This window comes from Oncorhynchus kisutch, linkage group LG13 (genome assembly GCF_002021735.2).
Source record: "Oncorhynchus kisutch isolate 150728-3 linkage group LG13, Okis_V2, whole genome shotgun sequence".
Lineage (NCBI taxonomy): Eukaryota > Metazoa > Chordata > Actinopteri > Salmoniformes > Salmonidae > Oncorhynchus > Oncorhynchus kisutch.
The window spans coordinates 32,537,926-32,564,705 of NC_034186.2; the positions used below are offsets into that span (position 1 = coordinate 32,537,926).

Genomic DNA, 26,780 nt, shown 5'->3' on the forward strand with positions numbered 1-26,780 from the left:
CCTCAGACCAGAGTGAAGGGATACAGGGAGAACATATATTGTGTGAGAGGTGGATTGTATGCTGATGATTTTACTGAACACATGAGTGTATGTACATGTTCAGCATGTGTTTAGTAAGTGTTTAGTGAGAATGTGTGACTTGGTATGTGGCAGGTTAGGTCTTCTGGTTTGTATAAAGACTGGACACATTTTTTGTATCTGGACCATTCAAACTGTAAGTATCCTCCATGGTGGTAATTTATAAAAGGAAAAGTGTGTGCATACACAGCAGACACACAAAAACAGCCAAACCACAGAGACAGAGAGAGACAGAGGAAGGAAGGTAACACTCCTCAGCTAATGGAGGCTCTGACCTTCCTTTATCAGAAGAAAAACACTGAACAGAAATTAGATGCAACTTCACCCCTGAAATATAGCTGCTTCCTCGCTCAGCGCATGCACTGCCTAAATGACAAGGTCCTGTGCAGAATTAGATATGGGGACTTTGTATAATGCCTGGAATTCCTTAAATGCCCAAGGCCACTTATCTCTCTTCCCCAGAAATACCCAGTGAACCGCCCTTTACAACCACTCCCAATTCCATCCCTCTGAAGCCCCAACCCATCCTCCTCTGGCCTTATCCCCGCCTGGCCTTCTTAAAGATTTGTGAGGGGTGGAGACTCCCAGAGCTGCGGAGGGGGACTGTGAATTTAACTCTCAACAGCCTAGCAGTGTTCAGCCTGGCAATGTTCAGCCTGGCAGTGTTCCGTGGCACTTCAGTCAAAGCTGACGGATGAAATATGCCTCGTTGGCCCTTGCCATTTCAATTTCAATTGCAGACTCCACCTTGCCATCACGCCAATATTCTCACTGCTTATCATCACACCAGCTTTGATGCTCAGCAAGAAGGCCAAGATGAAATCCACTACCTCAGCAAAGGCTAGCAAATGGAATTCTCCTCACACATGCAGAAAATGCGGAATGGGGTTTGTACTCGGACCGAGTAGAGCATTACATAATAGGATATTGTGACAGGGAGTGCTGACATTATCAGTGTGCTGTCCCATCGGGAGCCCACCTCTTCTTCATTGTCTGCACAGAGTAGGAGGAAGAAAAAGACCTTCGCTGGAATAGAGATTTTATATCAGCTTTCATTGGCCAATGGTGCAATCCAGACCCGATCCCAAATCTAAACCAACCCCATGGCTCCAGACATTCCCTGGAGAGTGCAGCTGAGTAACTGGCATTAAACACAGAAATACCGGACGGGGGGAGGGGGGGGTGAAACTAGGAAGAGAGTGGCAGGACAGGAAACAGCGTGTTATACTGGCCCTCCATACATAATTATGCATTTCATGAAGCATGAACCCTATTCGTGGGCTGTGTTTTTTTTGTATGAAAGATATGTAGTAAACCGCAAAGCATCATACACTGCGGTGGGATTCTGATGACTTCATGATTTCAAAAATAACTTTAAATCATCTTTACTTTTAGCTCTGACACATTTTCCTGTTGCCCAGACAGAGGTGATAAAGCCATCATATTAGGCAGATCAGGTAGATAAAACAAGTATGGAAATAGAACAAAGCGTTCAGACTCGTATTCCTGCAATTTGATCCAGAATTCTCTCCATTATTTTCTGTGTGGGAGTGTAACCTGGTCCTGGGGTAATAGTAGAATGTATTATTCTCCTTCCGTTGTGTGTGTGGGGCCATCTTTTCTGACTCTCCACCCTGAGGACTCTGATTCTCCTCATCTCTTCTTTGCAATACAGCTGCGATCCAGGTAAATATCCCTATCCCTATCCCTATCCCTATCTCCACGATAATACTATTGTCTCTCTGAGGAAATGAGTTTGTTCAACACTATGTTGTGTCTATGGAACCACTGTGGGAGTCCTGAAATGAAACACAGTACAGAACCACCTCAAACAAACCTGTGACTTCTGCTGTGATGAAAAATGGTATGTCTTTATATTGAAATATGTTACTCGTTTCAGGAAACTAGGTGTATGTTGTGCATAACTAAACTCAGCAAAAAAGGAAACAGCACTTTCAGGACCCTATCTTCCAAAGATAATTAATACAAATCCCAAATAACCCCACAGTTCTTCATTGTAAAGGGCTTAAGCACTGTTACCCATGCTTGTTCAATGAACCATAAACAATTATTGAACATGCACCTGTGGAATGGTCGTTAAGAAACTAACAGCTTACAGACTGTAGGCAATTAAGGTCACAGTTGTGAAAACTTAGGACACTAAAGTGCCTTTCTACTGACTCTGAAAAACACCAAAAGAAAGATGCCCAGGTCCCTACTCATCTGCGTGAACATGCCTTAGGCATGCAACAAGGAGGCATGAGGACTGCAGATATGGCCAGGGCAATAAATTGCAATGTCTGTACTGTGAGATGCCTAAGACAGCACTACAGGGAGACGGGATGGAGAATTGATCGTCCTCGCAGTGGCAGACCACGTGTAACAACACCTGCACAGGATCGGTACATCCGAACATCACACCTGCGGGACAGGTACAGGATGGCAACAACAACTGCCCGAGTTACCAGGATCGCACAATCCCTCCATCAGTGCTCAGACTGTACGCAATAGACCGAGAGAGGCTGGACTGAGGGCTTGTAGGCCTGTTGTAAGGCAGGTCCTCACCAGACATCACCGGAAACAGCGCCGCCTATGGGCACAAACCCACTGTCGCTGGACCAGACAGGACTGGCAAAAAGTGCTCTTCACTGAGGAGTCGCGGTTTCGTCTCACCAGGGGTGACGGTCGGATTCATGTTTATTGTCAAAGGAATGAGTGTTACACCGAGGCCTGTTCTCTGGAGCGGGATTGACTTGGAGCTGAAGGGTCAATCATGGTGTTCATCATCAGTGTTCTGCCATGGCCAGCGAAGGGCCCGGATCTCAATCCCATTGAGCATGTCTAGGACCTGTTGGATCTGAGGGTGAGGGTGAGGGCCATTCCCCCCAGAAATGTCCGGGAACTTGCAGGTGCCTTGGTGGAAGAGTGGGGAAACATCTCACAGCATTAACTGGCGAATCTGGTGCAGTCCATGAGGAGATGCACTGCAGTACTTAATGCAGCTGGTGGCCAAACCCCTCCCCTTTGTTCAGTTTAATGTCTCAGTTGTTGAATCTTGTTATGTTCATACAAATATTTACATGTTAGGTTTGCTGAAAATAAACGCAGTTGACAGTGAGAGGACATTTCTATTTTTGCTGAGTTTACTTCACAAGGGCACCATTTGAACGTAAACTTTATTATTTTATCAAAATGTTTTTTGGGGGATGTGAACTTTCATGTGCCTTAATAGAGGGAGAAATGTCCATACTTGTATACGGGTAAGAGAGTCTAGCTAGCAACATTTTCAGATATTACATGTTTCTAGTTTGTCAGAAAGTGTACTGTTAGCTAGCTATCTAATGTTACGTGTATGATCGGTGTAGTAATATTATTCGTATCTCAGAGCCATTTGCATTGCTAGTTATAGCCTAATGTTAGCTAGCTAACATTGAACCTGGTTGGTTAGCTACCTGCAGGTTCATGCAGGGTAGTAACATTATGAGTTGGGATTATGGTTCATTGTTTAGCTAGCTAGCAACATGTCTAAACAAAGTACTCCACTATGCAAGTAACTATTTCAATATAATGTTTATGATGTCTCTGCGACAACTGTCGATAGAGGTAGTTGGTAAATTCACAGACTTTGGTCTTGAAATCTTTGGTTGTTTAGTACATGTGAATCCTTAAAGAGATGGGTGGCGCTCAAGCTTAAAAGAGTGTGAATGATGCTGAATGGATGTAGAAGAGCTCTCCAGTAGGTACCAACACTTTCAAAGGCCATTTTCTCAAAAGTGAGGTTACAAATTTATCAACTTTCAAAGCAGAATTACTTTTGCATTGTTCCTGCTGATTGTCCGCAGGCCTACAAAAGGGTAATCCCAGTTGCCCATCCCTGGCTTGGGGGATGGGGGCAGGCACACAAATATAGACACAGATTGATGAAAACAACCCCGTCCATTAAAAGTAAGAATGCTAAAATTGCTAGTTGTCTTTGACATACAGAACACTCAATATCTTTAACGCAACTTAGCCTGTTTAAATAGGCCAGCTAGCCTCCATCTTCTCGTACTCTCACAACTGGACATATGAAGTGCTTATTAATAGCAACCTTTCACTGATCTACCATCTACTGTATCTTGCCTATGCCGCTCTGTACCATCACTCATTCATATATCTTTATGTACATATTCTTTATCCCCCTACACTTGTGTGTATAAGACAGTAGTTTTGGAATTGTTAGTTAGATTACTTGTTGGTTATTACTGCATTGTCGGAACTAGAAGCACAAGCATTTCGCTACACTCGCATTAACATCTGCTAACCATGTGTATGTGACAAATAACATTTGATTTGATTTGATTTGAAAACAACTAAGTCATCAGAGGACAGAGAGGGTTTTGACCAAACTCTCTGAAAGAGCACATTTGACTGCATTATGTTGGATAATATACAGTAAATGCAGGCTTTATGAGTGTACAGTGCTGTCAACGCAGCCTTTTCAATAGAAACCACAAGTGACATCGTATCCATGAACTCCATAGGTATGACCATACTATATCAGAGAGGAAAAGACGAGAGCCAGAGAAGGATACTGACAGAAGACTGTAGAGGTGCAGCAGGCAGAGAGAGAAAATGAAAAGGAAATGGAAACAACAATGAAAAAACTGTGTAAAACAGAGTGAGAGAAAGAGGAAGTAGGGAGATATAGAGGAAGCTGAGAGAGACAGAGAGAGGTTAGGGCAATGGAGTGGATATAAGGTTAGCGAGACCACAGGGCAGCCCTCTCTAAGCATGGGGGAAGCTGCATATTTACTACCTAATGATATAGAGTTGAAAGGCTATGTGTGCTGCCTCTACTCAGGGGGGAAAAAGGCTGTGTGGAGGAGCCACAGGTCAGACAGGGTTGGCGAAAGACCCAGACTGAGAGGACACCTTTCACACAAAATAGGTCCAAGCACCCCAGTATCCTAGCAACCCAGTGCTCTGTGCTCATCCAAAGAAGACGCCGGTTAAACGCAATTAATGGATAATTATCAAGGTTGCAAATGCATTCTCGGATGCACACTCTCCAAGGTAACGAGGGGAATGACTCAAAAATCAGAGGGTACAATAAAATTAGAGTAAACGTGTCAAGTATAATAACACATGAATATTGAGTCCCATGGTTGAAAGGATAAAGGCATAAAGGCTAATATTCCTAGCAAGCTTGGTAGACCAATACCCGCCCAGAAGATTCACCCAATAGAGACAACCTTCTGGGTGTCTTTCCATTGAACTTAAGAGATGCCTCTGGTTGACATAATGATCTGCTCGTGTATTTTAGTTCTTATTACAGACATTAATTATAAAAATGTTGTCTTACCTTTTCGTAGTACCTCAGTTCATAGTCCAGGATGATTCCATTGGGCTGCTCAGGTTGTGGCCATGACAATGTGAAGCTCTTCATGGTGGAGCTGACCTGGTGCATGATGGGAACCATGGAAGGAGCTAAGGGAACAGACAGATGGGGCAATGTCACCTGTATGGATGCTTCCTTACTCTTTAGTATTGCAACCATCCTACATGTTTGATCAATGTTATGAAATAAAGGCCTTCTGTGCTGAAACTGTATGAAAAAACATGCTTGACTGAAGAGTCTCATTTAATTGAATGGCTTTCAAATCTCTTAGGAAACACTACAGACGTATGAACTCGTCATACCATTCCGTTAAGCAGTACAGAGGTATCCTTGGTCATAGTATTTCTATTACAACAATTCTATGGTATCGAACTGAGCTCACTTCATAGCATATTTCATTTGCAGCCCTCCTTTCCCCTTACAGACAGCAATAAAGTTGAAATGCCCATAACATGTTTTATGAATTAAACCCATTCAGCCCATTCAATTTCCTCCCTCTCTCTCTGCTACCACCACAATCCCCCAGGCCACCATCTCCAACAACCCATCATCTTAACCCACGGAGGGTGGAGGGCACCACAGCAAGCCCTCGACCAGGGATGGAGGGAGGAGTGTAGGATATTACCCCCATAGCATCTAATGGTGTATCTGTTTGTATGAATGTCTTACACCCCAGTAATTCTATGTGACTGAGCATCCTTACTGTAGCAGCAGCAAGGAGAGATGTTGGTCATGTTAAGCGGTTGTCTGTGCACTGCTGCTCTGGCTAAAAGAGGGGAGGGGATAGTCATCAGCGAGAGGAGGCTCTCTGGCTCTCTTTCACGCACCACTGCTCCAGCTTTGCACCGCGTTATCAATACACTGAGCCTGGCTAGCGGTGAGGCAGCAGTCTACAGGCCCCCAGCACTTCCTATCATTCAGACTGTTTCAAATGTGCTGCTTTCCTTGCCTCAAAGGGCCTGCTTTTTAATCTATTCAATTCATTTTTTATTTAATTTCATTTGCGGATTTGGTTTTTGGACTATGAGATATGAAGCTATGTTTAAGTGAGTGAAACTCTAGCTAAGTGGAATGGAATCTCCCTAACACAAATGTTATATATTTTTGGAGCCCACAGGGTTTATGGTGAGGGGTGAACGAATCAGGCCAAACCCTATTATTTTGACAAGTGTGAGTGAGTGAGTGAGTGAGTGAGTGAGTGAGTGAGTGAGTGAGTGAGTGTACTACATTTGCCGGTCCCCACAAGGAAAAATGCTATTTTAGGCTTAGGGGTTAGGTTTAGGGTTACAATTAGGGTTTGAGGTTTAGGGTCAAGGTAGGGTTAGGTTTAGGTTAAGGAAAATAGGATTTTGAATGGGAATCAATTGTTTGGTCCCCACAAGGATAGTAAAACAATCGTGTGTGTGTGTGTGTGTGTGTATCTGTATGTTCCCCATCCTCTCTAACTGTGGCTGGCACTAGGCTGAGTGAATTAGGAGCCAAATCAGAGAGGAAGAAAAAACATTTTTAGTTCTCTAAGAAAATAAATCTGCCACGCTAGACTAGACTTCATGCTCAGCTCAGAATTATGGCTGTCTAACTCTACAGAAAAGCCATCAGACATTTCCTCTACTAAGTGTCGTGACGCATCCCTCACATAAAAAGACATGCGTCTGGGTTGTTGCTCTTTCAACTGCTGTTAACTGCCTCAACCTCCACTGGCAAGCCGTGAAATTCAATAGTTTTCTGCTATTATTGACAATGCATGTTATTTTTCTGATTGTCATGCTGAAACTATCAATACGATGTTGCCCTGGATAAAAAAAAGGACTCCAAAATCTCCATAAACAATGACACTGAGTGAGGCCGATGCTAAGTTACTACACTGACATTGATGTCTTCATCATCATTTTTGAAATATTGGGCTTCCTGTAACCGATCAATTTTTATTGGCTGAAGTAAACTAGCAGAGCTCTCAAAAGGCTTGCCTCAGCGTGTTGTTATTTTTATGTCTCCAAGATGTGTGTGGATTTACAAGGAGAGAAACGTGTAGAGGAGGATTTGAACAAGCAAGATAAGGGTGGTAAAACTGTCAGTGTTCCAATCTCCTGAACACCCGCATTCCTCACAAGGTAAGAATGTCCCACAGGACACCTAAAGGATGAAGCAGGATCTCCATATTCCAACACTGTTTCCCACAAGAATAAGGCAGAGCTTGTTGGAGGAAAAGTACAGTGATTCTTCACATATATCAGATAAAGCAATGTTACCTTTTTGTCAGATAGACTTCATCTCATTACAGCCAACGTTTAATGTAATGTTGATGATGACCCTGTTTCCTTCACCGATTTGGATTCAAGCTACATGAAATAAAAGTATTTCGGTTGTACTACAAAAAATATTTTCTCCTGCTTTCTCTGCCTTTTCTTTCTGTATGCATTGCTCTGTCTGTCCCTCTCTCTCACTTGTTCTCGCTCATTTTTCTCGCTCTGTGTGAATGTTTTATAGCTCTAGATAATGCCTCTACTCAGGCATTGGAAGAGTGGAGCATCAGGGATCCCTCACACAGAGACAGATACCCTGTTATCTCACCTAGTGCAATATTTCCATCTGTTTCTTGTTTTCTTATTTACCAGATGTTGGTTCAGATGCAATTTCCAAATGTCCTTATAGGGCACAGGAGACAAACTGACCAAAACACAAGAGCATGGCTTTCTGTGTTAAGATATTACATATACAGTGCCTTGCGAAAGTATTCGGCCCCCTTGAACTTTGCAACCTTTTGCCACATTTCAGGCTTCAAACATAAAGATATAAAACTGTATTTTTTGTGAAGAATCAACAACAAGTGGGACACAATCATGAAGGGGAACGACATTTATTGGATATTTCAAACTTTTTTAACAAATCAAAAACTGAAAAATTGGGCGTGCAAAATTATTCAGCCCCCTTAAGTTAATACTTTGTAGCGCCACCTTTTGCTGCGATTACAGCTGTAAGTCGCTTGGGGTATGTCTCTATCAGTTTTGCACATCGGGAGACTGAAATTCTTTCCCATTCCTCCTTGCAAAACAGCTCGAGCTCAGTGAGGTTGGATGGAGAGCATTTGTGAACAGCAGTTTTCAGTTCTTTCCACAGATTCTCGATTGGATTCAGGTCTGGACTTTCACTTGGCCATTCTAACACCTGGATATGTTTATTTTTGAACCATTCCATTGTAGATTTTGCTTTATGTTTTGGATCATTGTCTTGTTGGAAGACAAATCTCCGTCCCAGTCTCAGGTCTTTTGCAGACTCCATCAGGTTTTCTTCCAGAATGGTCCTGTATTTGGCTCCATCCATCTTCCCATCAATTTTAACCATCTTCCCTGTCCCTGCTGAAGAAAAGCAGGCCCAAACCATGATGCTGCCACCACCATGTTTGACAGTGGGGATGGTGTGTTCAGGGTGATGAGCTGTGTTGCTTTTACGCCAAACATAATGTTTTGCATTGTTGCCAAAAAGTTCAATTTAGGTTTCATCTGACCAGAGCACCTTCTTCCACATGTTTGGTGTGTGTCCCAGGTGGCTTGTGGCAAACTTTAAACGACACTTTTTATGGATATCTTTAAGAAATGGCTTTCTTCTTGCCACTCTTCCATAAAGGCCAGATTTGTGCAATATACGACTGATTGTTGTCCTATGGACAGAGTCTCCCACCTCAGCTGTAGATCTCTGCAGTTCATCCAGAGTGATCATGGGCCTCTTGGCTGCATCTCTGATCAGTCTTCTCCTTGTATGAGCTGAAAGTTTAGAGGGAAGGCCAGGTCTTGGTAGATTTGCAGTGGTCTGATACTCCTTCCATTTCAATATTATCGCTTGCACAGTGCTCCTTGGGATGTTTAAAGCTTGGGAAATCTTTTTGTATCCAAATCCGGCTTTAAACTTCTTCACAACAGTATCTCGGACCTGCCTGGTGTGTTCCTTGTTCTTCATGATGCTCTCTGCGCTTTTAACGGACCTCTGAGACTATCACAGTGCAGGTGCATTTATACTGAGACTTGATTACACACAGGTGGATTGTATTTATCATCATTAGTCATTTAGGTCAACATTGGATCAATCAGAGATCCTCACTGAACTTCTGGAGAGAGTTTGCTGCACTGAAAGTAAAGGGGCTGAATAATTTTGCACGCCCAATCTTTCAGTTTTTGATTTGTTAAAAAAGTTTGAAATATCCAATAAATGTCGTTCCACTTCATGATTGTGTCCCACTTGTTGTTGATTCTTCACAAAAAAATACAGTTTTATATCTTTATGTTTGAAGCCTGAAATGTCGCAAAGTTCAAGGGGGCCGAATACTTTCGCAAGGCACTGTAACTAACTGCCAGTGGCTACTGTAGCTACACTTGTACCTTGATGTTATTCTGTATTTTCTTGAGGTGTATACTCATGTGTATACGGTTCCAAAGAATACAGTCACTGCAAGCCTTTCCTGTCTCATCTAATTTATTTTTTAATTACCCTTATTTTACCAGGTAAATTGACTGAGAACACATTTTAATTTACAGCAACGACCTGGAGAATAGTTACAGGGGAGAGGAGGGGGAATGAATGAGCCAATTGAAAGCTGGGGATGATTAGGTGGCCATGATGGTATGAGGGCCAGATTGGAAATTTAGCCAGGACACCAGGGTCAACACCCCTACTCTTATGATAAGTGCCATGGGATCTTTTAGTGACCACAGAGAGCCAGGATACCCGTTTTAACGTTCCATCCGAAAGACAGCCCACCACAAGTGCAATGTCCTCAATCACTGCCCTGGAGCATTGGGATATTTTTTTAGACCAGAAGAAAGAATTCTTCCCACAGGCCCTCGAACACCACTTCCACCAGCATCTGATCTCCCATTCAGAGACTGACCAGGACCAACCCTGCTAAGCTTCAGAGGCAAGCCAGTAGTGGGATGCAGGGTGGTATGCTGCTAACGATGTCATGGGTGAATGAGCTGTGGTAAGAAAGGACAGACCCTATGACTTTGCAAAATACTGGTGACATGGAGGATGGGACTGGCTGATGTAGTGACTTTTAATCTTCACAGATTCAAAACGGCAGGAAAATATATTCCATGAGAAATTTAAATGCAGTCTTACTACTGCAGCAAGCCGTGTCTATGAGTAAGCGTCTGAAGCTGTTCAACGATTAGTACAGTTTGTGAAAGAGTGTCATGACGTTGGCCTGTGGGTAAGGTTTATGACCCCCCCATAAATACCTTTCTCCCTTCCTTCTCTCTTGACTCTACAGAGGGACTCTTGAATAGCCTTTGTTAAACAGAGAGTCTGGGAACATCAAACAAGTGGAGGGAAAGTAACCAAATTTCGATAATAGAACCAGTTGAAAATATGCGTTGGTACGAATATGATGTCAGTTCGGTTGTCATCTGAGACATTATGACTGATGACAGGACGACCTAAACTGTATCTGGGAAAGTCTGCACATTATAGTTATCAGATTCACATGGAATTGTTGTGCAATTCAAATGTTTAAATATAATGTTTAAATATACAATTATTGGTGAAAAGATTGAATGTAATTTTAGCTTCCAAATGAGAGATTTGTGTTTTCAAAGGTTAGAGGTCTGCTCAATCAGTGGCCCGCCCCTGTGAAGAGACATGGGCTGTAAACTATGAAACACACCCTTCTCCCTCCACTATATAAGCCCTTGACGAAAATGTAACCTCCTGTTCCGGGTACATTAGGATGACGGTCCGATGTCAGAAGGATTCAGATAATAACTACAGAACGAAGCCAGCCTCAGCGTGAGCTTTGGTTGAGAATGGTATGAACTTTGAACTCTTATTCACTACAGAAGTGATACCTCCTAGCAGTTGAGTTAGCAACAGCAGCTGCAAACGTGGGCTAGGAAAGAACAGACAGAGTATCCCATCTACCACACAACGATGTTACTACAACGTATGCAATTTACCACCAGAGACATTCTTCCGAGGACAGGAAGATCTGTTGGCCAACACGACCAGCATCTACGACCAACCTACCGAAGCGCAGCTCAGAGTAAATATTTATTGCATTTTCCTTTTCCAAATGGGCGGTAATTTAGAATGCATGAAATTCTGTATTTACAATAGAGTAGCTGCTGACGGCCCGATAGAGACATAGCTTCTCCCTTTGTTCTTCAATCTTCCCGCTCTTTCACTCAAACCCAGCTCCCTTTTCTTTGTGTAACCAGCTGTCATAACTGTTCCGTATGCTAGGGACGTTTTCATTTATGACTTAATTTGTAATCAAGGTATGATTCATTCTGTGTATATGTAATTCTGTGTGATTAGTTAGGAATTTAGTAAATAAATAATTAAACCCAATTTTGTATTGCTGATTCAACTTGTTAGCCAAGAATTTACAACTTTCAGATGAGACTGAAATAAGGTGACGATTAATATTGACTTCTATTGATGTCAAATATTACTAGGTCTTTAAGAGTTTATTCGGAAGATAACAGCTCTATAAATATTATTCCATGGTGCCCCGACTTTCTAGTTAATTACATTTACATGATTAGCTCAATCAGGTAATATTAATTACAGAGAAAGGATTTTATAGAATAGCATGTCATATCACTTAATCCGGCATAGCCAAAGACACGGCAAGAGCTATGACAAATTTCCGGCTTGGGAATTCAATAGTCTGTCTGATGGATCCAAATACTCTCAAAGTGCCCACTGATGGAACAAAGAACCAAGTATCTCTCTACAAATTGACACGGTTTACTGGTCTTTATGAGAGGCTCCAGTTAACATGGATCCTTTTATGTGGACTAATGCAACTTCTGGCCAGACATATCCTACTACCCATGGAACAGTAGACATGTTTTACATGTGTGTGTAAGAACCATTCCCCTGAGCACACACTGTCATGGGCTGGAGAGATGCCTCCACTGGGCTCCCGTGCCTGCCACAGCACCCCCATGCCAGCATGAGAAGAGTTTGGGGTTTGAGTGTGGAGCCCCAGAGTCTTGCCAGAGTAGAGGGTTTGGCACTGTTCTCTGTGAGCTTCCATCATCTGCTAGTGTCAGTTACTCTGCCACAGTTTTGAAAGAGTACGCAGACCTTGGAGTGTACATGTTAATATGTTGCCCACATTAGCTGATTTATTTCATGCCATTCAATCTGCACCTCTGTTTTAATTCATTGAATTCATGGCTCCCACTGACCCATCCTCCTAAAGACTTCCTCAGACTACAGTTGAGATTGCATAAACCGTTAAAGGCAATGGTAAAAGAATATGTAATATAATCTTTTACATTTAACTGAATGGTTCCAATAAGTAAGCTGGTCTTTGGTTGGTGGTAAATCGGGTATGCATGAGAACACACACCACTGTGTCTGAGAGGAGAGGAGTTACAGAGCGGTGCATCAATCAGGGTTCCTGTCAGCTCTGTCACTCCAGCCTGAATAAGGTCTAATGGCCCCTTCACTGAACCACAACTAACTCTCTCCTCAACAGAGATTTCCTTTACTCTGAACTGTCGGGGGGGCACTATTTGAACCAACCTCCCATCCCCTGTGACTCCGTTAAAAGGACAGTGGTGTACACTCACACCATTACCCTTTCAATATAGCCCAGGGGTCTTCCAACCTTTTCTTGCCCCCTCCCAGGCAAACCGGTGACCCAGGGACCCCCATCAAAAATCCACGTCTTGTCTTATCAAGTATTTTATTTTTTTGCTGACCCCCAGCAGTAGTGCTAGGGGTCCACAGACCCCCGGTTTAATAACGCTGATCTAGCCAACTCATTCAGCTAGAATCCTTAATTGAAACAGTAACAAAGTGTTCGCCCCGCGGTCCCTCCCGCTGTTTCGCTAAAAAGCTAAGGGATGGGGCTGGAGAAAGGCTATACAGTGTTTGTTTACACTTTGTAGTAAAACAAGCTTATATTTTCAGTTCTGATGGGGTATGGCAGTTGAACTAAGCTCATGAGGCATTTATAAGTTATATTCTTCAAGAATCAATGGGTTTATATCATAAATATTTACATCCAAAAATGGATGTAGCAACGAAGGATTCTAGCTTTAAGGTAACTAGCTAAAAATCCCATCTCCTCCATTGCCTCTCAACTCCTTCTTTTATTCTAAACATGACATATTTTTCCCTACAGAGCCATGACATAAACTCCTTCTCAGGGACAGCTGAAATGGCCCAATTACCTGGCAACAACACAATGGCTCTGACCACTTTTCTGAAGTGAAATTAAAAGCTACTTACGCATTACCACTGCAGCCGTTTTTACAAAAGACAATGGCATTGGCTATTTGGTGTATCTATTTATTTCTTTATTAATCTATATCCATCTGTCAAGTCGAGCACTTACCTTGTCAAGCAAGATGATGGGGTCTATTAACTCTACTAGGTAATAAAGGCCATTTACGTTCTCATTTCCCCCGCTTTCCTCTAATGTGAAGCTATCAAACGAGAACGTTCCATTTTGGCCAGGCATTAAATCTGTCTACTTGAATATTGTTTCTACAAGCCAATGTTCAGAAAGTATTCATTCCCCTTAACATATTGTACATTGTGTTGTGTTACAGCCTGAATTCAAAATGGATAAATAGATTTTCTTTCTCACCAATCTACAGATAATACCCCATAATGACAAAGTGAAAACATATTTGACATTTTTGCTCATTTATTGAAAATGAAATAACTAATTTACATAAGTATTCACACCCCTGAGTCAATAGAATCACATTTGGCAGCGATGACATCTGTGAGTCTCTAAGAGCTTTTCACACCTGGATACTACAATGTTGGCACACTTTAAAAGATTCTGTTAGTTGGTTGTTGACCGTTGTAGGACAGCCATTTTCAGATTTTTACATATATTTTCAAGATGATTTAAGTCAAAACTGTAACTAGGCCACTCAGGAATATTCTATGTTGTCTTGGTAAGCAACTTGTATATATTTGACCTTGCATTTTAGGTTTTTCTCCTGCTGAAAGGTGAATTTGTCTGCCAGTGTCTGGTGGAAAGCAAACTGAACCAGGGTTTACTCTAGGATTCTGCCTGTACTTAGCTCTGTTCCGTTTAGTTTTATCCTAAATAACTCTCTAGTACTTGCCGATGACAAGCAGCCACCACCATGCTTGAAAATATGAAGAGTGGTACTCAGTGATATGTTGTGTTGGCTTTGCCCCAAACATAACGCTTTGCTTTCAGGACATAGAGTTAATTTCTTTGCCACATTTTTTGCAGTTTTACTTTCGTGCCTTTTTGCAAACAAGATGCATGTTTTGGAATATTTTTATTCTGTACAAGCTTTCTTCTTTTACAGGTTCCTGACCAATTATGCTATTTTGTGTGTTTTTGGGGAGCTTTCTTTTTTCTTTTTTTGTACATAATGTTTCTTATGACCGAAAAGAGCTTCAGGACATCAGAACAGCGATTACTTACATTGAACTGGACAAGTATTTTTTCTTTAATGTGTTGGACGCGAAGGATATACAGTACTGCTCCTCCCGGACCAGGTCCAATACCCCGTCATTCGTATGAAGAGGAGACGTCGTTACAGAGGTTGAAGATCCAGATGCATGGTGAGACTGCATCAGCAAGTGGATAGTCCGCCTTTACCCTCCGTTCTACTGGTAAACGTGCAATCACTGGAGAATAAACTGGATGAGCTCCATTCAAGACTATCCTATCAACGGGACATTAAAAACTGTAATTTCCTATATTTCATTGAGTAGTGGCAGAACAAGGACATGGATAATATACAGTTAGCTGGGTTTTCCATGCATTGGCAAGAAAGAACAGCAGCCTCCAGTAAGATCAGGGGGGTGGTGTATGTTTCTTTGTCAGCAACAGCTGGTGAACAATCTCTAATATTAAAGAAGTCTTGAGGTTTTGTTCGCCTGAGATAGAGTACCTCAAGATAAGCTGTAGACCACACTATTTATCAAGAGCGTTTTCATCTATATTCTCCGTAGATGTCTATTTACCACCACAAATCGATCCTGGCACTAAGGCTGCACCCAACGAGCTGTATAAGGCCATAAGTTAACAAGAAAATGCACATCCAGAGGCGGCACTCCTAGTGGCCAGGGACTTTAATGCAGGAAAACTGAAATCTGTTTTAACTCATTTTTACCAGCATGTCACATGTGCTTTACTCCACACACAGCGTCGCATACAAAGGACTCCATTTGGCAAATCTGACCATAACTATATCGTCCTGATTCCTGCTTACAAGCAAAAACTCAAACAGGAAGTACCAGTGATGCACTCAATGCAGAAGTGGTCCGATGAAGTGAATCCTAAACTACAGGACTGCTTCGCTAGCACACACTGAAATATGTTCCGGGACTCAGCTGATGGCATTGAGGAGAATATCAGTCACCGGCTTCATTAATAAGTGCCTCTATGACGTCGTACCCACAGTGATCGTACATACATATCCCAACCAGAAGCCATGGATTACAGGCAACATCTGCACTGAGTTAAAGGCTAGAGCCGCCGCTTTCAAGGAGCGGGACACTAATCCGGACGCTAATAAGAAATCCAGCTTCGCACTCTGACAAAGCATCAAACAGGCAAAGTATCAATACAGGACTAAAATCGAATCCTACTACAACGACTGTGATGCTTCTTGGATGTGGCAGGGCTTGCAAACTATCATGGATTACAAAGGGAAATCCAGCCGTGAGCTGCCCAATAACGTGAGCATACCAGACAAGCTAAATGCAGTCTATGCTCGCTTCGAGGCAAGCAACACTGAACCATGCATGTGAGCACTAGCTGTTCCGGACGACTGTGTGTTCACGCTCTCCGTAGACGATGTGAGTAAGACCTTTAAACAGGTTAACATTCACAAGGCCACAGGGCCAGATGGATTACCAGGATGTGTACACAGGGCATGCTCTAACCAGCTGGCAAGTGTCTTTACTGACATTTTCAACTTCTCCCTGACCCAGTCTGTAATACCTACAGTTGAAGTCGGAAGTTCACATACACCTTAGCCAAATAAATTCAAACTAGTTTTTCTCAATTCCTGACATTTAATCCTAGTAAAAATTCCCTGTCTTAGGTCAGTTAGGAGCACCACTTTATTTTAAGAATGTGAAATGTCAGAATAATAGCAGAGAGAATGATTTATTTCAGCTTTTATTTCTTTCATCACATTCCCAGTGGGTCTGAAGTTTACATACACTCAATTAGTATTTGGTAGCATAGCCTATAAATAGTTTAACTTGGGTCAAACGTTTCAGGTAGCCTTCCACAAGCTTCCCACAATAAGTTGGGTGAATTTCGGCCCATTCCTCCTGACAGAGCTGGTGTAACTGAGTCAGGTTTGTAGGCCTCATTGCTCGCACACACTTTTTCAGTTCTGACCACAAATGTTCTATAGGATTGAGGTCAGGGCTTTGTGATGGCCACTCCAATACCTTGACTTTGTTGTCCTAAAGCCATTTTGCCACAACTTTGGAAGTATGTTTGGGGTCATTGTCCATTTGGAAGACCCATGTGTGACCAAGCTTTAACTTCCTGGCTGATGTTTTAAGATGTTGCTTCAATAAATCCACATCACTTTCCTGCCTTATGTTGCCATCTATTTTGTGAAATGCCTCAGTCCCTCCTGCAGCAAAGGACCCCCACAACATGATGCTGCCACCCCCGTGCTTCACGGTTGGGATGGTGTTCTTCGGCTTGCAAGCACCCCCCTTTTTCCTCAAAAACATAATGATGGTCATTATGGCAAAATAGTTATATTTTTGTTTCATCAGACAAGAAAACATTTCTCCAAAAAGTACGATCTTTGTCCCCATGTGCAGTAGCAAACCGTAGTCTGGCTTTTTTATGGAGGTTTTGGAGCAGTGGCTTCTTCCTTGCTGAGTAGCCTTTCAGGTTATGTCAAAATAGAACTCATTTTACTGTGGATATAGATACTGTTGTACCAGTTACCTCCAGCATCTTCACAAGGTACTTTGCTGTTGTTCTGGAATTGATTTGCACTTTTCGCACCAAAGTACGTTCATCTCTAGGAGCGGTATGACGGCTGCATGGTCCCATGGTGTTTATACTTGCGTACCATTGTTTGTACAGATGAACGTGGTACCTTCAGGCATTTGGAAATTGCTCCCAAGGATGAACCAGACTTGTGGAGGTCTACAATTTTTTTTCTGAGGTCTTGGCTGATTTCTTTTGATTTTCCCATGATGTCAAGCAAAGAAGTACTGAGTTTGAAGGTAGGCCTTGAAATACATCCACAGGTACACCGCCAATTAACTCAACTGATGTCAATTAGCCTATCAGAAGCTTCTAAAGCTATGACATTATTTTCTGGAAGTTTCCAAACTGTTTAAAGGCACAGTCAACTTAGTGTATCTAAAGTCCTGACACACTAGAATTGTGATACGGTGAGTTATAAGTGAAATAATCTGTCTGTAAACAATTGTTGGAAAAATGACTTGTGTCATGACAAAGTAGATATCATAACCGACTTTCCAAAACTATGACTTGTTAACAAGACATTTGTTGAGTGGTTGAAAAACAAGTTTTAATGCTTCCAACCTAATTGTATGTAAACTTCTGACTTCAACTGTATATGTTTCAAGCAGACCACCATTGTCCCTGTGCTCAACGCCAAGGTAGCCTGCCTAAATGACTATCGCCCTGCAGCACTCACGTCTGTAGCCATTAAATGCTTTGAAAGGCTGGTCATGTCTCACATCAACACCATCATCCCAGAATCCCTGGACCCATTCCAAATCACATACCGCACCAACAGATCCACAGGTGTCACAATCTCTATTGCCCTCCACACTGCCCTTTCCTACCTGGACAAAAGGAACATCTACGTGAGAATGCTGTTCATTGACTACAGCTCACCATTCAACACCATAGTGCCCTCCAAGCTCATCACTAAGCTGAGGGTCCTTGGACTGAACACCTCCCTCTGCAACTGGATCTTGGACTTCCTTACAGGCTGCCCCCAGGTGGTGAGGGTAGGCAACAACACATCCGCCATGCTGACCCTCCTGTACTCCCTGTTCACCCATAACTGCGTGGACACACATGACTCCAACTCCATTAAGTTTGCCGACGACACGAAGGTGGTATGCCTGATCACAAATTATGAGACCACCTATAGAGAGACCTGACCTCAATGTGAGCAAGACAAAGGAGCTGATTGTGGACTACAGGAAAATGCGGGCCAAGCATGCCCCATTGACATCTACAGGGCTGTAGTGGAGCGGGTTGAGAACTTGAAGTTCCTTGGTGTCCACATCACGAAGGACCTATCATGATCCAAACACACCAAGACAGTCATGAAGAGGTCACGACAATGCCTATTCCCCCTCAGGAGGCTGAAAAGATTTGGTATGAGACCTCAGATCCTCAAAAGGTTCTACAGCTGCACTGTTGAGAGCATTCTGACTGGTTGCATCACCGCTTGGTATGGCAACTGCTCGGCATCCGACTGCTCTTCATCCGACCCCAAGGCGCTACAGAGGGCTTCCTGCCATCCAGGACCTCTATGCCAGGTGGTGTCAGAGGAAGGCCCTAAACAATATCAAAGACTAGAGCCACTCAAGTCAGACTGTTCTCTCAGCTACCGCACAGCAAGTGGTACTGGAGCGCCAAGTCTGGGACCAAAAGGCTCCTTAACAGCTTCTACCCCAAAGCCGTAAGACTGCTGAACACTTTATCAAATGGCTACCTGGACTATTTGCATTGACTAATACAATTTGTTTTGAATTAACTTCACCATAACAAAGGGGTTGAATACTTATTGGCTCAAGACATTTCAGCTTTTCATTTTTAATTAATTTGTAAAAATGTCTAAAAACATAATTCCCCCATGACATTATGGGGTATTGTGTTTAGGCCAGTGACAAGATATCTCAATTTAATCCACTTTAAATTCAGGCAGTTACACAACAAAATGTGGAAATGGTCAAGGGGTATGAATACTTTCTGAAGGCACTGTAGACTCCAGGTGTTCTCTATAGCCTGTTGTTTGGTTCAACACATGGTTATAATTGAATGCAACTGAACACGGTGTTAGCTCAGTAACCATAGTTCCATTTAATTGAAAGTAATATAGCAGTGTAAGATACAATCTTGATGTTCCTCCAAGAACATTCACAGTGGAGCACTGAAGAGAGTCATGATTATAATCCTTTTCAAGAAGACATTTTCAAGTCTTCCTAACAACGAGTCCTATGCCTTGAGGGAGAGGTGTCGTTGGCTGGCCTGGTGTTACCCATGGGTATACCGTATGACAGGACCACTGAGTACTAGAATGGCTTACCAATTAAACAATGTCTCCTTCATGTTGTCATGACATTGGCCTGGGGGATAGGTTTATGACAGTCATAAATACCTCTTCCCCCCTTTTTCCTCTCTCTACCCTACTGAGGTTACATTTGCAAAACCCTTGGTTAACATAGAGATTCGGGGAACATCAAAAGGTGGGGGGAAATTAACTATATTCTGGTAATCCGAACAATTGAACATATGCAGTGGTACTTAATGAATATGATGCCAGTTCGGTTGTCATCTGAGACATTCTCATCAATGATAAGATGACATAAACTCTACAGTGGAAAGTCTACACATCAGAGTTATCGGATTCACATGGAATCGTTGTTCAATTTAAATGTTTGAATATGAAATTATTTGTGATGGGATGAAATGTGATTTTAGCTTCTAAAATGTGAGATGTGGGTTTTTATAAGATAGGGCTGCTCACTCAGAGGCCCGCCCACGTGAAGAGACAGAGGTTGTAAACTATGAAACACACCCCTTTTCTCCCTTCCTATATAAAGCCTTGACGATAACATAACTTCCTGTTCCGATGATGTGAGGACGACGGTCCTATGTCAGAATGGTGCAGATAATAACTACAGAACGAAGCCAACATCAGCGTGAGCTTTGGTTGCGAATGGTATGAACTTTGAACTCTTATTCACTACAGAAGTGATACCTCCTAGCCGTTGAGTTAGCAACTGCAGCTGCAAACGCAAGTTAGGAAGGAACAGACAGAGTATCCCGTCTATCACACAACAATGTTACTACAACTTATCCAATTGACCACCAGAGACATTCTTCAAAGGACAGAGGACTCGGTTTGGCAACACGGTCTTCCATCTACCACCAACCTACTGAAGCGCAGCTCAGAGTAAATATTTATTACATTTTCCTTTTCCAAATGGGCGGTAATTTAGAATGCATAAGACACAGTATTTACGATAGCACAGCTTTTTCCCTTTGTTCCTCAGTCTCCCGCTCTTTCACTCAACCCAGCCCCTTTTCCTTTGTGTAACAAGCTGTCATATCTGTTCCGCCCGCTAGGGACGTTTTCTTTTATGACGTAATTTGTTATCAAGTTATGATTAATTGTGTGTATGTGTAATTCTGTGTGATTAGTTAGGTATTTAGTACATAAATAATTAAACCCAATTTTGTATTGCTAATTCAACTTGTTCCCCAGGGTTTGTGCAGATAAAATAATTTACAACTTTCAGGTGAGACTGAATTGAGGTGACGATTGATATTGACTGCTATGGATGTAAAATATTACTAGGTCTTTAAGAGTTTATTCAGAAGATAACAGCTCTATAAATATTATTTTGTGGTGCCCGACTCTCTAGTTAATTACATTTACATGATTAGCTCAATCAGGTAATAGTAATTACGGATAAATGATTTTATAGAATAGCATGTCATATCACTTAATCCGGCATAGCCAAAGACACGACAATGTATTACACCTCATTACACCAACCTACAGAAGTTTGATAGATTCTGAAATGGCTGATTCACACCATATTTAAAAGTGGAAGGACTTATTATCAATTATCAAGTCCATATGATTTTTCAATACCAAAAGAAAGCGATAGAAAGATACATTGTATGACTTACATTGAATTCTACCTCCTGAATGGTGTTGTCTGTATTGTGAGAGACATACAAGTAATAAACCAATCTATGATGCTTGAATATTGAAAACGTTATGAAAAATCCAAAACAGCCGAAGTGATGTCTTGACAAAAGATCAAAAGCCTTGCCTTTGGTTCTAGAATGTTCTAGAATGTCTCCGGTTTAAAAAACAAGAAATGCCAGTAGCGCTGATGTGTTGTTGTGCAATAGCATTCATCATTTAGACGATAAATATAAGCCTTAAGGCATTGATTTCCAGAACAAAACTCTATAATGGTTGCCAGGGGAGGCTGTTCAATAGAAACTCACCTAACAGCAACAGGTGAAACAGTTTCACTTATTGACAAATAGGAACATGAAAAAAAATCACAAGAATGTAACCTTGGGATTTAATTGCTGCCGATCAATAGCAATGTACAGGACTGTGTTGAGTCTGTTGACTCATTCTGTTGATGAGTGAGGAAGGCTTTCAGTCAAGAATACAAGACGGCTATCAATAGCATCCATCTTATTAAAGGACAGAGAAAATCGATTGTATACAGTATAGGGCTAAAGCTTGACTGTAGACCATTAGACTGCCTCAGACCTTTTTGTTGCAGTTACCTTGAAACGTGTACCACTGAAATGTACTTGTTGTGAATGCCTGTACATTAACATGTATTTTAAAGCATGGTGTGAGACACAAAGCATGGTGCTGTACATTGCCACTGACCAGCCTGGTTGGTAGTGATGTTGATGGACACGTGCTGGGCAGGGTAGGGGCTCTTGTTGGTGACTCCATTGATAGCGTGTATCTCAAAGGCGTAGGGGGTGTGGGCCCACAGGTTACTGATGAACACCCTGGTCTCAGTCAGGCCCTGCTGCCTGGGCACATACTCCACGTTGTCATCACAGTGGGAGCACAACGGCCGATCCGCACGGCACTTCCTGCACACGATGTTGTAGGTGACGTCATCGCGGGCACCAGTCTCCCTAGGCGGGTGCCACTCCAGGATCACCGAGGTCTCGTTGACGATGGAGATGACATTCCTGGGACCAGAGGGGACACCTTTAAAAGGACAGGGAATGCAATGCAGACATTAATATACTGAACAATATGTAGCACTGTTTCCACAACCTGCAAAAACTGTAATATGACACTGCAACAAGACACTGCACTCTGATGTGAAAGAGATATTAGGATCAACCATAGTGATCAACAAAAATGATCATTCAGATGTAAATGTTTAGGATGATTTCTCATGAAAAAATAACAAAAAATAACAACAAAAAATACAATTAAGGGCCCTTTGGAGTCTTAAAGGAAGCCTGGGTAAGGCCAAAATGTCACAAATATTCCAACTTCAATTAATTATTTCTCAATTATGCTTTAAGGTACAAATGTCAAATGCATGGCAACAATCCTTCCTCAAAATGACCATTCTATGGATTAAATGTCTTGAATATCTAGTTTTGTGAGGAATCACTTTATAGCACTGATGCCACCTACTCATTTCAGTTCCACCTGCTCATTTCAGTCCCACCTGCTCATTTCAGTCCCACCTGCTCATTTCAATCACAAGATGTACACACACACACATACATAATGTAACTCCCCCTGTTTTACTAGTCATCTGTAATGTGGGCAAATACATCATGTGCATTACATTTAGTCAGAGATACAGTATGTAGTATGTATCTATGTATGGCTCTGTATTTAGCTGAAATGATTGCCTACTGATGGTTATTACACATCATGCAGCTGCCATTTAGCCCATGTGTTTTTGATGTGCACGTGTTGCAACAATACCATTAACATGACAGAGCACATCATGGGAGCAGAAATTACACCACTCAATCACCCCCTTCAACCAACCTCATACACAATCTCATCCTGCTCACCCACATTCACACATACTGGTCTCTATCTCTCCTCCACTAAAATAGTTTTCCCTACATTTACCTTTCATCTGGCACTGGGATCCCTTCCAGGGAATTTTGGTTTTGTTGTGCACCGTTTCTATCTCTGTGTTTGAGTCAATATTTTGTGACGATAATAGATTTTATCTGAGTTTTTTGCCATTCGTGTTTCTATGCACATATTTCCCTATAGTGGCTGTATACTTCTCAAAACTTGTACTCACAAACAATCACTGTGGTGCTCCAATCTTCAGAAGTGATTTGACCATTCGACCAGTGAATCAAGAGGTGACAGATGATTGGGTTGGTTGACCAATTTATCATATGCCTTTCTGGTAGCAGTTTCCCACGGGGCGGCAGGTAGCCTAGTGGTTAGAGCGTTGGACTAGTAACTGAAGGGCTGCAAGATTGAATCCCCGAGCTGACAAGGTAAAAATCTGTTGTTCTGCCTCTGAACAAGGCAGGTAGTCCACTGTTCCTAAGCCATAATTGTAAATAAGAATTTGTTCTTAACTGACTTGCCTAATAAAAAAATAAAATAAAAAAAGTACTGTACACACAGGGGTCTGACCATGCCTTTAGCAGCCTGAGCTTTCTCTCCTCTATTTTTCCTCTCCCTAAGTCACGGCTGTGATCGGATTGGTCAATATTACGGCTTTTATATTAGTCTCTCTTTCTGATCCACCTCCTCACACTCTCTCTCTCTCGCTGTGAGGGGCAAAACCAGCAGTGTGAGTCTGAGGACTCCTCCAGTAGCCTAATTGTCAGCTGCTGGGGAAAAGAGTGGCCGGGCTCTACACAGCAACTCTACAGTAGCCAGCAGTAGACTAGCCAAGGGAGGGAAGACGAGCAAGATTCAGGAGATCTTGTCCACAACAACAGTTGTTGTGTACAACAATCACAACAATCACAGTGAACCAGAGCCATATGTAGAGATCTCTTGTGAACACTGCAATGTATGAGCATACTGTTTGTTCAAACATGTAATTATGTAGATGTGGAAGTATCTTGATAAGACTGTAAGTAGGTGTTGATGGCCATGTGTGGCCTTCTCTAATTTGAGACTCTTTTAGCTGGGATGACTCGGTTCACACAACACAGGGTCACTGGTCCTTTGTCAAAAGCCTGTCTGTGCTTAATAGGGCCCAATGTCTTTGACCTGCTTCTCAGCTTTGACAAAAAACTATGGAGGGGTTGAGAAGACTGATGTGATCACCACTTAACAGCTCATTTTACCTGCCATTATGGCCACTCTCTCCTTCCCTCTCATTTGTTAGAGGATCTAATTTGTCCACAGCGTTAGTTACCGTTCTCTGCCTCTCTACCCCATTGTCCATCAGCTGCAGGAGTCAAGGTTGATTTGGCTCAGTGGCACAGGGCCGCCATACACCAAGCTGAGTTATCGACACCCAGACCCACAGACTGGTCTGTAGATCCATGCTAATGACATTTACATTTTAGTAATTTAGCAGACACTCTAATGAACTTGAGAGTAATTGAAACTGCACCTTGTCCCCCTGCCCTCAGGCACGCGACAGGGGGGTAATCGTTTTGCCATTGGCTAGCCTTTGATGGATAACCAGCCTTCTGCACAAAACTAGCAGGAGGCCTCAGAGTGAAAGAGCCAAAGGGTTAGCTAACATTCTGTAGCTAACATGCAATTAAAAGTGTATAATTAACTTTTTTCTCCTCAATACATATTTACATACTGTAACTTAGTTACAATAACAGTTCACATATGGAGAAACCATAATTCAGTCCATACAAGAAGTCTCCGTAGGTTCATCAAAAGCCTAAAAAGTTTGCATTCATAAGTAAAAAAATATATAATCTTGTGCATTGACTGTCCAAACTATTCTGCAGTAACTAGATAGGCCCCTCACATGAAAGACAACCCCAGCAAGACCAAGAGCTAAAGGATAAACCCAACAGCACACCAAGACTCCATCTGGAAGTCTGTCGGCACGCGACTCCACATGCTAACAATCACACCTCAGTTTACACAGCTAGGCCTCACATCCACATCCAGGATCACTTCTTCCTTGGCCAGACCAGTTCTTTTTCTCTCCTTCTACGCTTTTGCCACTCTGGAATGTGCCCAGAGGGAAATAACAGGCCAGACTGTGATCTGTACCAGGCATTCCTGACACCCTGTGGAGAGGCCCATGACAAAACTGCCCTTTAGTGTTAAAAAAAGCGAATTACATGATTCAATTAAAAGTTATTTCACAGGGACATTTGTTTAAGTTTTATTATAGTATCTACAGGTAACTGCCAAAATAAAAGGAAACAACAAGATAATGTGTCTTAATAGGGCAATGGGCCACGAACCAGAACAGCTTCAATGCACCTTGGCATAGATTCTACAAGTGTCTGGAACTCAATTGGAGGGACGCGACAGCATTCTTCCACAAGAAATTCCATAATTTGGTGTTTTGTTGATTGTGGTGGAAAATGCCATCTCAGGCACCAATCCAGAATCTCCCATAGGTTTCCAATTGGGTTGAGATATGGTGGCATATGGTTAACATAGTTTTCATGCTCATCAAACTATTCAGTGACCACTCGTGCCCTGCGGATTGGGTGCATTGTCAACCTATGGGGGCATAGCAATGATAGCCAAAATAATGGCAATTTTTATACATGACCCTGAGCATGATGGGATGTTAATTGCTTACTTAATTCCGGAAAGACACCTATGTGGAAACACCTGCTTTCAATATACTTTGTATCCCTCATTTACTCAAGTGTTTCCATTATTCTGGCAGTTACTTGCAGCTAGTAATTCCGGTAGTATACCATTAGTGTAGGCCCTTGAATTTAAACAGGAGTCTGTGACTTGACATCCTAACAAAGAACAGCCAAAGGAGGTTTTAATGGGTATGTCTCAGAGACAAATTGGTTTTTGCATGTCAATCTATTCTAGACTACAGTACTCAGTGCTTCTGCCATGTGCTATATCAATACCCAAGGGGCACAGCAGTCTGAAACTGTCTGCTCTAAAGATGCCAAGGCGGCTTTAACATTCAACCATGCCTTTCAAGGAAAAACCCATGAGAGGCCATTTGAATTCCAATCCGAGCAACAGCTTATTTTTATGTTTTCATGACGACATTTTGTAGCTGTCAATGTCTGCGTGTGAAAGCAAAGGGAAGAGGGTGTGTGTCGGTACACAACCTGCATATTTCATGAAACCGAGTGATGATTCTGGGTTAGAGATGACCATGTGTAAGGACCGACACTGCAGATGAGAAGCAGGAACGAAGAGTCAACATTTTAATATAGCACAAACAGTAAACAGGACAGGAACAATGTCAGCACCGGGTAACATAACGACATACGAACATTAATTCAGCAGCGGGGAACAGAGCTGGGGAACTGACAAATATAGGGGAGGTAATAAAACAGGTGATTGAGTCCAGGTGAGTCCAATAATTCGCTGATGCGCGTGACGAGGGAAGCAGGTATGCGATATGATGGTGGCAGGAGTGCAGCCTGGCACCCAAAGAG

The 26,780-nt window shown here is 42.3% G+C and overlaps 1 protein-coding gene across 2 annotated transcripts in view; it reads right to left on the minus strand.

The window, feature by feature from the left end:
• The window catches only part of LOC109902599 (ephrin type-B receptor 1), a 205,239-nt gene that overhangs the window by 41,068 nt on the left and 137,391 nt on the right, over positions 1–26,780 (minus strand). For both annotated transcript variants that reach the window (XM_031786034.1, XM_020499081.2), the window contains exons 5-6: positions 22,084–22,419; positions 5,423–5,547 (exon numbers count right to left, since the gene is read on the minus strand). In XM_031786034.1, coding sequence (XP_031641894.1) covers positions 5,423–5,547; positions 22,084–22,419 — 461 coding nt within the window. The remainder of the gene's footprint in view (positions 1–5,422; positions 5,548–22,083; positions 22,420–26,780) is intronic.